Raw genomic sequence first — 15,030 nt, 5'->3', positions numbered from 1 at the left:
ACAAAATTCATATATTCTGAGACAATGAGCAATCAAAACATTACAAACAGAGCTGCTGTGTTGCTGCTTGTCCAGGTCAATATAGAAGCATAATTTTTTTCAACAAACCCCACCTTTAAAATAGGGACTTCATTCTGTAAGGCTTTAGTTTGGGGGCACAACATTCAATATATAAGCATTCTCTGCATGAGAGTTACACTGAAGGAAATAGGGTTTGTAAAGACTACTGAAATGAGATTTTTAAGATTACAACACTTCAATTCGTCTTAACTTTCAAGAAAATGGATATTTTTTAATGAAATTCTCTACAAATATACCTCGGACTATGTAGATTCCGAGAATATATGAATTTTGGGGGAAAACAACTGGGGGTTATTTTTGAGAAGCGTTCCCCACTCGAGGGTGTTTCAGAACAAGTCGTCCATATTTGTTTCATTTTCTCCGTTTTGTGTGCGTTTGTGCATCCGTAGATGTCTACCACACACACATGTAATTAAAAAGGTTCAAACGAGGAATTATTCCATTCAATATCATATTTACAGAGATTATGTAACAAATTATACTTTACACTTCTAAGGAAAAGATCCAAAAGATCGTATGCAACAGTTAAGTCGTCTTAATAACATACTTCTGTGTACCAGACCTGTAGCTGTTATTTTTAGCATAAAGAGTTTTCTGGTGAGGGCTTCATTTGCCTTCATGGCCCGTTTGTTGCTTCAGTAGAAATCTACGGATGCACAAACGGAGAAAATGAAACAAATATGAACTTGTTCCGAAACACCCTGAGTGGGGAACGGTCCTCAAAAATAACCCCCAATTGTTTTCCCTCAAAATTCCTATGTTCTCGAAATCTACATAGTCCGAGGTATATTTGTAGAGAATTTCATTAAAAAATATCCATTTTCTCGAAAGTTAAGACGAATTGAAGTGGATGCCGGTGAATTTTCCGAAATTCTCCATCCACCCCCTCCTAAAATACTTTCTCCCCAAAAGTTTTGTAAATTCAGAATCTACATGATATAACATATATTCGTAGAAAATTTCATTATAAAATATCCATTTTTCTGAAAGTTATGATCATCCAAAGTCGGTGGGGCAGAAATCTGTAGTTATGTCGAAATTAGGACCGCAAAAAGTCAATAGTGACATCGAAGATATTGACTCCAGTACTCGTGAGTACAAGGCATTTATTCGATGCTCTATTGATTCAGCCTAAAATCAGTTTTACTGATAAAAGAAACAAGTTATTTGTCATAGCGACAAACGTCATAGATCTATCAAGATAAACGACATGGTAAGTAGCTCTTTTCAAAATAAGGAGCTAACTTCAAAACTTAAAATCATTAAATAAAATTTAAAAATAGGTTTGTATGGTTGAGTAGAACTTACTTTGGTACATGAGCAGCTTCGTACGGTACCAAAATTATACGATCGGAGATGATTTTCGTGTTACAGTTAATAAGCATGTTGATAAATTCGGTATCTATGTAAACTATGTACCCATTGAAAAGTATTCCACCTCTGGACAGTCATATTATATTAAAACTTCAGTATTTGAAGTTTGAGATAAAATTATTGCAGATACTTGTAGTCACAGACACAGTAGTTTTTCCTTTAAAAAAGTAGATTTATTGTTTTCGTTTTGGTGAGCATGATTAAAACGAAGCATGTTGTAGTGCACCTGAGCACTGTATACAATAATTTCATTACTTATTTAAAAAGTGGCTAAAGTAACGATGTGTTCGAGGCATCCTTTATTATTTATTATGTGTACCGTTCACTTACTCAAGGTGTAATTAGTATCTGTTAGTTTACCTACCACGGAAAAAATTTCAGGTGGTTTTGTCGCTAGTTTATTTGTCATAAAAAATATTTTGTGGGTACAGTTAATCTCTCTCTCTCTCTCTCTGCGTATGTTGTTATTTTTGTTGAAGACTTATTTTTTGTTGCCCTCACAATGGAGTCTTTATGCGGTAACTTGCCGTGCTAGAAATCGTTGCTCAATCATCACTTAATCACAGCCTTCTATCTTAATAAACGAAAGATATTTAACGATCTAACACACATGAAAATGAACAGCATCACAAAAACACCAACAATACAAAAATAATTTTAAAAACAACAAAATCCAACAACACAAAAAGTTATTCTTAATTGTACACCATCACCCCGCCGCCAAAATTCCCTTAAGAGAAACCAGCTGACCACAACATGGTATCTAAAATAAAAAAATTTTTAATCTTCCACGGTCACCAAATAAATACAAGGTAGCTTGACAAAATGAAAGTGGTTCGCGTTTAATGAGTTTTTCCCCTTACACCCAGTTTGAGTTTTCTTTTTTTTTTTTCAGTCACTTTGACCCATCAAAATGCTCAATCCGGTCGATGTTCCTGATACCAGCGGAATTCTGATTTAAGCACTCCATGTAACTCCTCTTAATTTTTTTTTTGAGTTTTGGAATTTTCAGAAAAATTTTGCAAATTTATATTCTAAACGTGATAATTCTTTCAATTATGAAATTGTGTGTGTGCGTGATTTAAGAGCAATTTAGCTTTTGTTTTAGCACGTCTCACAACCATCTTCCTCGTTTTTTCAATATTTTTCTCCTCATAAAAACATTTAATAGAATGATGATGTACCCAAAGGTGGTCCATTGCTGTGATTTAAGCAAAATATTCGGACTGTCCGTATTTTAAACTCTGATTTTTTTTAAAAATTCGAAAAAGAAGGGGACTTTTAGGGTTTATGGGGGTAAGGGGATTAAAGACTTGTTTAAAAAATTCTTTTTTTTTTTTTTTTTTTTCATGATCGCATAACTTCCCGTGTGTAGAATACATATTCGCAAAACTTTCTGAAAATTCCAAAAAATAAAAATAAAAAAGTTATGACGGGTTATATGGGTGCTTAAACTAGAATTCACCTTTAAATCATTCTAAAACAATATGGTCCCGAACTTCGTCCTATTTCCGCTAGACTCTTCGACCATTCTTTAACCATCGAGGTAACTTCAACGTGGTCGCTCAATCTATTAGAAACAAGTCAAATCTTCTACAGATTCCGCTTTAAAAAAATAAAATAAAATAAAAGATGCGGGGAACACGTTGGAGAATATGATCTTGGGTTTCTTGCCCAAAGAAAAAAGACGGGATTTCTTCAGCTGTATTGCTTTTGATCTTAGGTCTTTTCTGTCAGGTTGATCTAGGGTTAAACTGTGATAATTTTACTAAATTTTTCTAACGTGTGGATTTGTTGTTCATTATCTATATATACATAGATTTTCCCCCTGCATGGCGAACTTGTCCTGCAATGTCGTCTACAATACTAAGTCTCAAATCTTTGAGTAAACTTGCAGCATGTTATCATCTAAAACAAACAGTCATGGTTATCTCCAGCTGTCAGGTGGTAACACAAACAAAGGAGAAGTCACATGATGCCCAGAAAATTGTGATACCCAAGTGAATAAAAAGAGGTCCCACTGATATTCTGGATGCCTTGTCAAAAACAGTTGGAAAGGTATAAGAAATACACAGACTAGGGCCCCAAATTAACAACAGGCTAGAGGTTGGTAATCAATATATTATTTAGCTACATCTGGATGCGTGTAGGTTCATTTTTGATAATATGCTCATCTATTATTTATAACAAAAAAAGGGGGGGATAGGAAGCTGCATGTATAATACATAACTCAGAAGCAGCGCTACCGATGTACCAGCACGCACAAGATTGAGACATGGCCGACCTCGCGCACTTCTCAAGAAGAATTCCGGAAGGGGCTTCGTGAGACCAATGCTGAGACGCTTCCGAAAAAAAAAAAAAGAAAAGAAAAGCCGTTGGAAAACCGATTATAGCAGCGACTCCATCTAAGAATATCTGAAGAAGGAATTTTATTCCGAAATATTATCAGACTATGGATGACTAAATTACAACAGGTATATAGCCCATTGTTTGTATCATAGTGCATTGTTGTACCATTCAAAACGTTTTATTCTTTACATACATATAAAAGTGAGGTTGTGTGTATGTGTGTGTAAGCCCGCATAACTTCTGAAGTTCACAATTGATCTTCTCCAAACTGGGAACATACATTACTTATGTTTCAGAGAAAGGGTTTAGACTCTTAAAAGTTTTCACATAATGAGTAACGGGCCTTCTGAGAGCAGAAACCTACCCTTCCTGGATTATGTGGAAAAGGGAGGTAACTCTTTGCGAAGTAACTTTCAGAAATTGATTGTCTTTCTTACATTCATTAGTCAAAAAATTATCACAATCTCAATTGGCTGTGTGAAAGAGCAATAATGGCTCCAAAAAACAGCACTTAAGTAAAATTATTGAGCAGCTGCTGCAATACATTCCTGGAAGTCCTCACATCTATAAGTCAGTTAATCCAGAAGAGGTGGTAAATTATCCAACGGAATTTCTCAATTCATTGGAACCTCCAGGACTACCTCCCCACAGATTGGAACTCCAGTAATGTTATTGAGGAATTTGGATCCACCAACACTCTGCAATGGGACGTGCCTAGTGGTAAAGATGATGCCACATGTTATCGAGGCCACCATTTTCTTTGGGTGTGGAAAAGGAGAGGAAGTTTTCATACCCAGAATTCCTCTCATTCCATTGGGAGCAGAAATTTCCTTTTCATTCAGAAGAGTGCAATTTCCTATTCGTATCAACTTCGCAATATATATCAACAAATTCCAGGGTCAAACTTCACTTGGAAGAGTCATGCTTCTCACACGTGCAATTAAATGTTGGCTTCTCTAGAGTGGAAAGCAAAAAAGAAAAATCAATTTGCATTTGTTCCACAAGGGAAAACAACGAATATTGTTTACCAAGAAGTTTTGTAGGAATTACTACATCCTGCGATACGCTCCAAAATCCACTGCTCTTTGTGAATGAAGATGGATACCATTTCGGCATATTACGAACAAACCCGAAGACTGCCTCAACAAAGCAGTTTCCTGCATGGACTTCAGTATCAAAGCATATTCTCCAATTACTCCCACCAACCACGCGGTAAGCCATCAAGTAATTTATTACTACATATTCTCATTTGACTGCATAGGCTCATTTTATGTTTCTTATTCTACAGCCACACCAGCAATCCAAAGTCAACCCTTCGCCTTCTGCAACATGTCAACAGTTCACTTCATCCTTTACCGTCTCCCATTGCAGCCTCTTTCCAGAATGTTCCCATTTACGTACAACATCTCCATTACACCTACATTCATTCGACAGTCAACCATACAATGGGTCGTGTTAGACGCAGCGCCGACCGCCGCAAAGGAGATTATATCCACTGACAACTTTTCAGTGTATTCAAAAATCACATACACCCCATACCCAATTTTCCATGACAAGTTAGGGCCTGGAATCCCCAAATGGACGCATGTCATATCGCTTAGTCAAATTAGCCCTTCATTTACTCCACAAATGTTTTGTCGTCAATGCTGCATTTTCCCGTATCACGTTTCAACAAAACTGTAATATATATATATATATATATATATACAAACTAAACTATGCTATTTTAATCCCGAGCAAAGTCGGGTATCTCTGCTAGGTTGAAAATAAAATGCGGCGTGCTGGCAGAATCGTTACCGCGTTTGACAAAATGCTTAGCGGTATTTCTTCCGGTTTTACATTTTGATTTCAAATATCACTGAGATCGACTTTGCCCTTTATCCTTTAAGGTCGAAATGATAAGTACCAGACGAGTAACTGGATATTGATGTAATCGACTTGCTCCCTCCTCGCAAATTTCAGGCTTTGTGCCGATAGCGGGAAAGATTATTTGAAAATTGTTGCACGCGACAGATCTGTCGGTTGTCTTCGAGCCATCAACACAGTGTGAATAAATAAAAAGAAGACTATCAATAAGTTATACAAAGTAAACTTTTTCCTCTGTACAATTACAATAACTTACAAATTATCTGCAAGTGTCTCTAATGTTACAATTGACGACGAAGGGACAATTTGTCTCTCTAAAAGTATTTACCTCTGTCTTTGGAAACACAGGGGATATTTCACACACTTTGACTTTGTTTCTACGCCGACCATCAGTACATTTCTGCAGAACCAGTTCGCGTGAAGACTACTACATGACACACCTATAGTATCTTATTGTATGGACAGAGCTTCCGTGAAAACAATAAGTTTCTAGTCTCGGTATGGAGGGAAGGGGCTCTGGAAATTTTTTTTTTGTTTATTTTATTTTTATATTATTTATTTTTTAAGGAAGGACCCAGTAAACAGTCACTGGTCTCCCTTTGACTCTTCGGGCTTGGACTGAAATCTCCTCTCATTGGCCTAATGGGAAAGCAATGACATTACACTTCATACCATCTAACACAAGAATCTTGTAGTTAAGGTATTTCGGTAGGGAATCTGTTTCTTTCATCTGTGATCGTAAGTTTCCAGTCAGATAATTCATTTACAGCTTTTTAGGTCTGCTATATCTATCATATCATTTTAAATTATTATGAGATAGATATAAAGATCTGGTTGTTGTTATTTTTAGTCAACCATCATCCAAATACCTCGCACCAGACCGGCACTGTTTCTAAGAACAGCGGCCTTGAAAATATCCTCCAAAGATGACATGACGGTGTTTATCATTTTTAATTATAAAGGTTATAACTTTAAAGTGAAGGCGCAATGGCCCAGTGTTAGGGCAGCGGACAAGCGGTTTCGATTCCCAGACCGGGCGTTGTGAGTGTTTATTGAGCGAAAACATCTAAAGCTCCACGAGGCTCCGGCAGGCGATGGTGGCGAACCCTGCTGTACTCTTCCACCACAACTTTCTCTCACTCTTACTTCCTGTTTCTGTTGTGCCTGTAATTCAAAGGGTCAGCCTTGTCACACTGTGTCACACTGAATATCCCCGAGAACTACGTTAAGAGTACACGTGTCTGTGGATTGCTCAGCTACTTACACGTTAATTTCACGAGCAGGCTGTTCCGGTGATCGGATCAACTGAAACACTCGACGTCGTAAGCGACGGAGTGCCAACAACAACAATAACTTTAAAAATACGATGAAACATAACGCAGCTTCTGTGTTTTATTATGGTCGATGTTCCATCACCAGTATGGCTTCATATTTTATTCATAATGTTATAACGAGAAACACCATGATTTGGTTGCATCGTATTTTCTAGTGTTTCCACCAACAGAAACCGACTTAAGCCTGTCGCCAGAGTTTAGAGCTAGGAGGTGTTCCAGAATATTCTAATTTGTAATAATGCTAAAGTGGAGTAAATCCAAGGATGCACCATTGAATAGTGAGGGAGCATGAACCAGTTTCACTTTTCAGCTACTTTTCAAGTAAGGGACACATAAATTGATGACTCATTAAATTGTCATCACAGCACGCGCGTATAATCTGTACAGACTATCTGAGAAGTGAAGTTGGTTTCTCTGGTTAGGAATGCAAGGATTAAATACAGAAATACTAACGATTATTTGTTGGTGAAATTAATGACCCTCTAATTGGCTGGAGATCAAATCAATTTTCACTCGCCCAGTAAAATATAATGCAACCAAATCACGATGTGGCCCACTTTACAACAATATGAAATAGATCCACATTGCAAGTTCTTGCGGTGGTCTTCCTGGCAATGCACACTAGGAAAATAAGATCACTCAAAGGTTCTGAGTTCAGTCCCTACAAAAAGCTTTTCAAAAACAGTTGGAGGACACCTAGACGTCATGGCCTAAGTGGGCCGGGTTCCTTTGAGTGTAAAGAACTAAGGAGCTAAAACTCTTGCCCTAACATAATCGTTACTTTAGCCTCATTTCCGCTTCTAGATTGTTGCTAACATAAACAACAATCGATAAGGCGTCACTTAGCGATGTCTTATCGATTACTATTGCAAGTAGTCTACATAAGCGAATAGATAGTGTTTAAAATGAAAACGTACCTATAGCTATAACTCTCTTTTTTTTTTCTTTGCGTAGAGAAGTTACTATACTTAGTCATCGTACCTATTTTGATAACTGTGGTCACCGTAGTCTCTGCGTGATATAGTCGCGACTGGGTAGCCCAGTCACATGAGCAAGTGTTTAGGTTCATATCAGTCCTGTTTGAGCAAACTTGTGGTCAAAGCCATTCCAGACTTCACCCTGTCTTTCTGAATATGAAGTACTACATACAACGTGAGAGAAGTCCTTCCTGAGCTTGGATTTGAAGAGGTACATTGTCAAGAACCCAATTTCACACATAAAGACCGAGGAATGGAAGAAATACATCGATAGCCAAGTTATCAAGGCTGGGTATCCCATTGTGCATTGCTGAAGCCAGTGAGATGTATCATTATTTCTGGAATTGTCAGATGTGTTAAACCATTTCTCAACTTCAGAATTTCGACATATGCAAGGCTGGTATCAGAAATGACATCGTCGGCGTCAAGAACAGGGTACTTTATACAGTGTTCCCCTGAAGAGATTTACTTCCGAGAAAATATTTTATCACTGACATCCCGAGTGTGAACAGATGCTCACCTTTTTGGTCGCGAGGCACTGAATCTTGTTACTTCGATGGAATTTGTCTAACCTGGGAAATATTGCAGCATTGTGATATTGACTCACCTGTGTCATAATTCTATTTGTTGACAGAATTATTAATGTTATGTATTTTTCCGGAAAACAAAATCTCTTGCCAGAAGATTTAACGAAGACATGTACCATATCTAAATAATCTGTATATTGAAATTGACACGTTTAACAATAGTTTCAAAATTTGGTACTAAGTCAGCAATTTTAGTGGGAGGAAGTTAGTCGATTATACTGATTCCAGTATTTAACTGATAATTTACTTTATCGACCCTGAAATTACGAAAGGCAAAATTGTCCGTGACGAAATTTGAACTTAGAATGTAATGAACCGGAAGAAATGCCGCTAAATATTTTCCCCGATGCGCTAACAATTCTGCCAGCTCAGAGCTTGGTTTTAAGCTTTCTAAATTAGTCCCACACCATGGCACAGAAAGTAGAACTATATAGATGCAAACTCTAATTTGTTTTCTATTTATTAAAGAGATGCAAAACTTCTCATTAATATTTGGAAAAGGACTGATATTTTGAAATCTGAAAACCACTACACTGTACTTTATATATGTATGCAAGTATGCGTGCAGAGGCGTCCATCGCAACTTTGCTAATGAGAGATGGTGGAATTTAAAATCATCGGACACTTCTTGTAGTAGGATAATCTAGAGTGAAATATTTTGTACTAATGTAATTTATCAGTTCATTATCCATGACCGATGACATCTTGCGTTTTCAATATTTAATGCGAGGTGCCACTCTTCGGTAGACGCAACTCAACTGTGCTTACTAGAGCAACATAAAATGAAGTACATTGTGCAAGGACACAACTTTCTACCGGGCCTGAGATTCGAAACCACGACCTAACCGTTAGGCTATATGCTTTCATATATTCCATGATATTTTTTTTTTCTACTATAGGTACAAGACCTGGCATTTTGTGGGAGGGGATAGTCAATTATTCAATTGTTACTTATTTTATCGATTCTGCAAGGATGAAAAGCAAAGTCGACTTCGATAGAATTTGAACTCAGAATGTAAAGAGCCGGAAGTGTTGTTAATCCTTTTGTCCGACATGCATTGATTATCATATCTCAGTCAAAAGTTGAAGCTTATTGTAGATATTTTGCTAATTTAACTTACAATTTTTTTTTAATGAAAACATTAAGTCTAAGGTAACATAAAACAATTGTACTGTACCATTGCCCTTTATTGTATATGATAAGTATAAAGACTTTTTTTTTCTAAGCACAAACTTAAAAACTATCAGAACTCAAGTATTATAAAACATTTAAACCTTACCCATAGCATACATAGATTACATCGTAATTATCAGTTTCAGACTGATATTATACTAATTTAAAAATACATCTCGATGTAGGGCCTACGTCGGTGAAAGTTCACTGTGCATCTACTCAGGCCTGGACAAGATTTTTTAAATAAGACTGGCAGTTACCGAGCATGCAACTCTCTATACCACCTATGTTTATCCAAAGTGAAAGGCTTGGATCGACAGCTTGTCACCATTATCGTCCCAGGCGTTGCTGTCAGAATGCAAAGAGCCAAATAAGATGCCGGTTTAATCTTAGCCCCATCCACCATAGCGATTCCGCCAATACACCTCCCTGGATCAGTACCTTTTTTTATCGACCTCCAAAAGGATGAAAGACAAAATTGACCATGACAGGATTTGAACTCACAGCACAAAGATTCGGAAAAAATACCACTAGGAATTTTATACAATGTTTCTCTAAAGACTGGTAATTACCCACTCTACATAAAGCAAACATAATTTTTTCTAATTTTGGGAAGGGGTAAGTTCGTTACATCGTCTCCAATATTTGACTGGTACTTTATTTTATCGACCCCAAAAGGATAAAAGTTGATCTCAGCGTGGTTTGATCTTAGAATGTAAAGAACCGGAAGAAATGCCGCTAAACATTTTGTCTGATGTGCTAACGATTCTGCCAGCTCACTGCCTCACATAAAGCAAATATAATGATTTCTGATTTACATAAAATATATTAATATAATCCTTTGTACTATAGACACAAGCCTGAAATTTTGGGGGAGTGAGTAAGTCGATTACATCGACCTCAGAACTCGACTGGTACTTATTTCATCGACCCCGAAAGGATGAAAGGCAAAATCGATCTCGGCGGAATTTGAACTCAGAACGTGGAGACGGACAAAATACCTGAAAGCATTTTGCCCGGCGTGCTAGCGATTCTGGCAGCTCGCTGCCTTAAACTGTATCAATATAATAAAAAGTGCTTGGGACAAGTCTCGGGTAAGGAACATGTAGCGTTAAGCATATTGAGGTCGTCATTATAGAGACCATTGTTGTTATAATATTGTTTCTAATGTAGGCACAAGGGAGGATGTTATTGGACTCCAGTACTGCCGAGTCGCTGAGTTATAGGGGAGGTACACAAACCAACACCGGTTATCGTAGTAATCAAGCGGTGGGGAACAAACACAAAGACCCCGCTACACACACACACACATATATGAGAGAGAGAGTTATAACAGTCCTAGATTATTGTAATTTTAGTATATCATTAGTAAGCATCTAGTAAGCTGACCTGCCAACTTTAGTTATTCGAGATGGAAAGATGTGGCCGGAACAGCACTTTAAACACATCCTACTGAACATAGCTTGTCACAGCTGACTAGTTTGCAGAATGCAGTCGGGACGTGAAGAATATGTGGAAGCTCGCTATACAATAAGGTTTTGTGTTAAACTGAGCAAAAACGCTACAGAAACTTATGAAATGCTCCAGACTGCTTATGGATTAACTTGTATGAGCCGAGCATGTGTTTTTCGCTGGCACGAGAGGACAGGCAAAACAAGTCCACCGGAAAGCTTTTCAACAGCAAGGGCATTGTAGCTGTGATTCGAAATCTAACCGCTAAATACACATTCAGAACTACGCGTGAACCATCTTAGTTTCAAGTGATCGGTCTATAAATCGACCAATCAGCGTGAAGCTGTGGCATAATATGGCTTTCTCGACTTCCTTGATTGTCCCCTATAAAAACCGTTTTTTGCGCTCATTTAATCGCAGAGTATTGAAGGTAGCTGACTAACTTGCACTCCTGCCATGAAGATAGTTCCAGACTTTTGCGCAAACAACTCCAGGTCTTCTGACAGACCCATTCTAAACATTCACACAATGTTTCATAAGTAACTTCTACGAACACGAGGTGGTTTTCCTCTATTCAACAATTATAAATATTGCTCATTGTAAATAGCTAACACCTAATATCTTTATGTCTAGCATTAATGGATAAAAGTAAAATGCCCGTTTGTTACTTCAGTTATTCTACACGCAGCTTTCCTCCGACAAAGAAAGGGCCAGCAATGATACATTATCCGCGACTCAAATGACAGTGAAAATAACCAGCGACAGCATCATCTACATTTATTGGCTTCCCTTTGGTCAAACAGTCAACAAAGAGTAATTTGTGAAGGTTTTGAGGGGGTTAGAAAAAAGATTTGGTCGCAAAAGACCAGAGCTCCTGCACCAGGACAATGCACCAATCCAGAATTCCATCCTAGTAAACAACTTGACAGAGATGGGAAACAAAACTGTCCCTCATCTTTCCCACAGTACAGACCTTACTCCCTGTGATTTTTGGTTGTTCCCCAAGATGAAGAAGACTGTGACAAGCGCCCTGGAACTCATAATTTTGGAGAAATTCCATGAGGCCCTCATGAAGTGACTGGAACGCTACAAGTACATTGAAGTCAGAAGATTCTACATTGAAGCAGATTAGAGTCTAGTACCTCTTTAAAATTAATAAATGTCTTAAAACTTCTGAAATGCACCTTGTACACGCTGGCATGGCTGTGTAGTAAGAAGCTTGAAATTGATCGGCAGGCGTCGTTGCTCCTCTCATCAATATCATATTTTGTTATTTCATCTCATTTGTGTCTAGCCCGCATTGCTTCTATCTTTGTACTGCCCTTGTGGCAAATTTCATGAAATAAAGAAGCTTCCTTCTGCGCGTGTGTCGGGTTATTTGCTGTCTGGATTTTGTAAGAGTCGGACGTGGTTTTTTGTGTTGCTTAGAAGATGTACTCAGACCTTGACGGGTCTGAGTTATCATCGGAAGAGGAGGAGCTGGTTAGGGCGGTCATAAAGATGGACGGAAAGTTGAAAAAAAAAGGAGTTTTGTTGAAGCCATGGAGGTGAAGCGAAGGGAACTGGACTTGGCTGGTCTGAAGGAGTACAAGAAGATAGCTCAGAAGGTGGGCGGCGACGTGAAGTTGTCGCCCCCCAAAGGAATTATGGAGAGGAAGGTGTACTCGTTGAAAGGAAAAAAAAGCAGAGCAGGTGGAGGCAGACGTGGAAAAGGCGCTGAGGGAACAAACAAAGGAGATAACGTAAATAACCAAAGGAAGAAGATATGGGACAATGGTCGTCCAATTTAGGACAGTAGAGGAAGCTGGCGTGTGTGGCGGTGAAAATAGAGGAAGTAGTGCTTCTGCTCACATACCTGAGAAGAAAGACTTCCAAGGTGAGGGTAGAAGCAATTCCACCAGATATAGAAGTGACTTGGGTAGCGGCAGCCATCCTTGTTGGAAGCGAGAAGAAGGTGGCTGTCCTCCAAGCCACAGAAACGGAAGGAGGGTGGAAAGGAAAGTCACTTGAACTCATTATTCAGACGGAGGAGGGTCAACTGGAGCACTTGGCAGTGACGGTGACTTTGGGGGAAATCGTGTTGAGGGTGTGGGTAGAGGGCAGAGTACCACGTTGTTTTAAATGTGGCCAAAAGGGCCACATTAGAGCATACTGCTCTCTACAGAGGACAATGGCTGAGAAAACAGTTGTGGAGACGGAAGAGAAAAAGAGGAAGAAAAGACAGATGGAGGAAAAGGAGGAAGAATGAAAAGTTACAGAGAGCAGGAGAAAGAGAAAAAAAAAAGAAAAAAACTGAGTATGATATGGTACCCCAGTCCAACTCCATTCCACCCAAGACCACTCAGACCCACCCTCCCCATACAGACACCAAACCCACCCACCCCGTTTCCCTACAAGAAAAAGAACAGACACCACAAAATTTAGAGCCTCTCCCGGTGAAAAAGGTTACGAATGATGTCACTAAGTAATGGAGAAAGGGGAAAAAGGATTGGACTGAAGGAGAAAAAGGACATAGGACCCAGAGGCAGCGAGTGGTGTTATTCAGTGTGGGGTAAGTAGCACACTCTTCATAATATCATTTTCAGATATCATTCATGTTAGCATATTTTAATTTGTTTTTCATGTGTCATTCATTATATCATATTTTATTTTTATATTTTTAATTGTTATATATCCCCACATGTGTTGTGGTGTCCCCCTCTGTGTAATGCCTTATGGCAATTTAAAAGAAATAAAGAAGCTTGCTTCTCAATCATATGGTTCCGGGTTCAGTCCTACTGTGAGGCACCTTGGGCAAGTGTTTTCTACAATAGCCTCGGGCCGACCAATGTTGTGAATGGATTTAGTATACGGAAACTGTAAGAACCCTGTCGTGTGTATATATATATGTATATATATATATATATATATATATATATATATATATATATATATATAACTTTGATAGGTTTCGGCCAGTATAGGCCCTGCGGTTATAAGGGTCTTTGACTTTTGTTTCTAGTAATATAGGTGCTACCCAGCACTCTGTCACTATTAGTGACAACTGGAATTTTCCTTTTTGGTTTTATATGGCGTCAAGCTGCCTTTGTTATCATACATACATACAGTATCTCACAGAAGTATGTATACCCCTAAAAATTTTCAGTAAAATTGCCATTACTCTGATAACATCGAAGGAAATCAAACGAAATTTATACTGAAAAAAAAAAAAAAAAACATTATACATGCGAACATTATTCAAATTTGGAACACGAAACAATAGACATTTTCAAAGATATGAACGAAATATTAATTTTCAAACGTTACAAAAATATGTACACCCTAAAGGAAATTTGCTATATTCAATATTGTGTCCACTTTAAAAAAATTTTTTTTTTACTAAATTCAGATATTGCTAACAATTTCAATTCTAATAAATTATTTCTGGAATTTTCGCCATGGTCATTGTTATATTATCTGCAGGAATTCTGATTTTTGTGTATCGTGGTGAAAATCTTCATTTGTGATTAAAATGGCACAAAACGGAAAAGAATTGTCTGAAGATTTGAAATAAAATTATTTTTAATTTGCAAAGAATGGTTTAGGATACAAGTTAATTAGCAAACGAATACATATTAGTGTAAACACAGTTACCAAAGTAATTCAGAAGTACAAAGCTACTAGACGGCTAAGCAATAAAGGTCGTCCTATTTTAACTACGCGTGATATTCGCCACATCCAACGTTCCGTGATGGACGACAGGCGTCGTGCCGCTTCATTTTTAGCCCAAGAAGTGTCCTCTGTTGGTAGAAAGAGTGCATCCACCCAAACAGTTCGCCGAAGTTTGAACCAGTGTG

The 15,030-nt window shown here is 38.0% G+C and overlaps 2 protein-coding genes across 5 annotated transcripts in view; one reads left to right on the top strand and one right to left on the bottom strand.

The window, feature by feature from the left end:
* The window catches only part of LOC106882876 (N-acetyltransferase 9-like protein), a 34,509-nt gene extending 32,739 nt beyond the window's left edge, over positions 1-1,770 (bottom strand). Inside the window, exon 1 of the mRNA XM_014933679.3 lies at positions 1,390-1,770. Coding sequence (XP_014789165.1) covers positions 1,390-1,466 — 77 coding nt within the window. The 5' untranslated portion in view covers positions 1,467-1,770. The remainder of the gene's footprint in view (positions 1-1,389) is intronic.
* The window catches only part of LOC106882875 (putative sodium-coupled neutral amino acid transporter 12), a 73,144-nt gene that overhangs the window by 5,520 nt on the left and 52,594 nt on the right, over positions 1-15,030 (top strand). The window contains exon 1 of one of the 4 annotated variants that reach the window (XM_089361652.1): positions 3,785-3,929. The exons of 1 other annotated variant lie outside the window; for it this stretch is intronic. In XM_089361652.1, the coding sequence (XP_089217778.1) occupies positions 3,912-3,929 (18 nt within the window). In that variant the 5' untranslated portion in view covers positions 3,785-3,911. Of the gene's footprint in view, positions 1-3,784; positions 3,930-4,836; positions 5,017-13,286; positions 13,746-15,030 lie in introns of those variants that run through there. 2 more of the 4 variants (XM_052972172.2, XM_052972183.2) reach the window with 2 other exon arrangements.

This window comes from Octopus bimaculoides, chromosome 1 (genome assembly GCF_046866305.1).
Source record: "Octopus bimaculoides isolate indiv1 chromosome 1, ASM4686630v1, whole genome shotgun sequence".
NCBI classification, from domain to species: domain Eukaryota; kingdom Metazoa; phylum Mollusca; class Cephalopoda; order Octopoda; family Octopodidae; genus Octopus; species Octopus bimaculoides.
The sequence above is the reverse complement of the archived record's forward strand: the minus strand, read 5'-3'. Positions and strand labels throughout refer to the sequence as shown.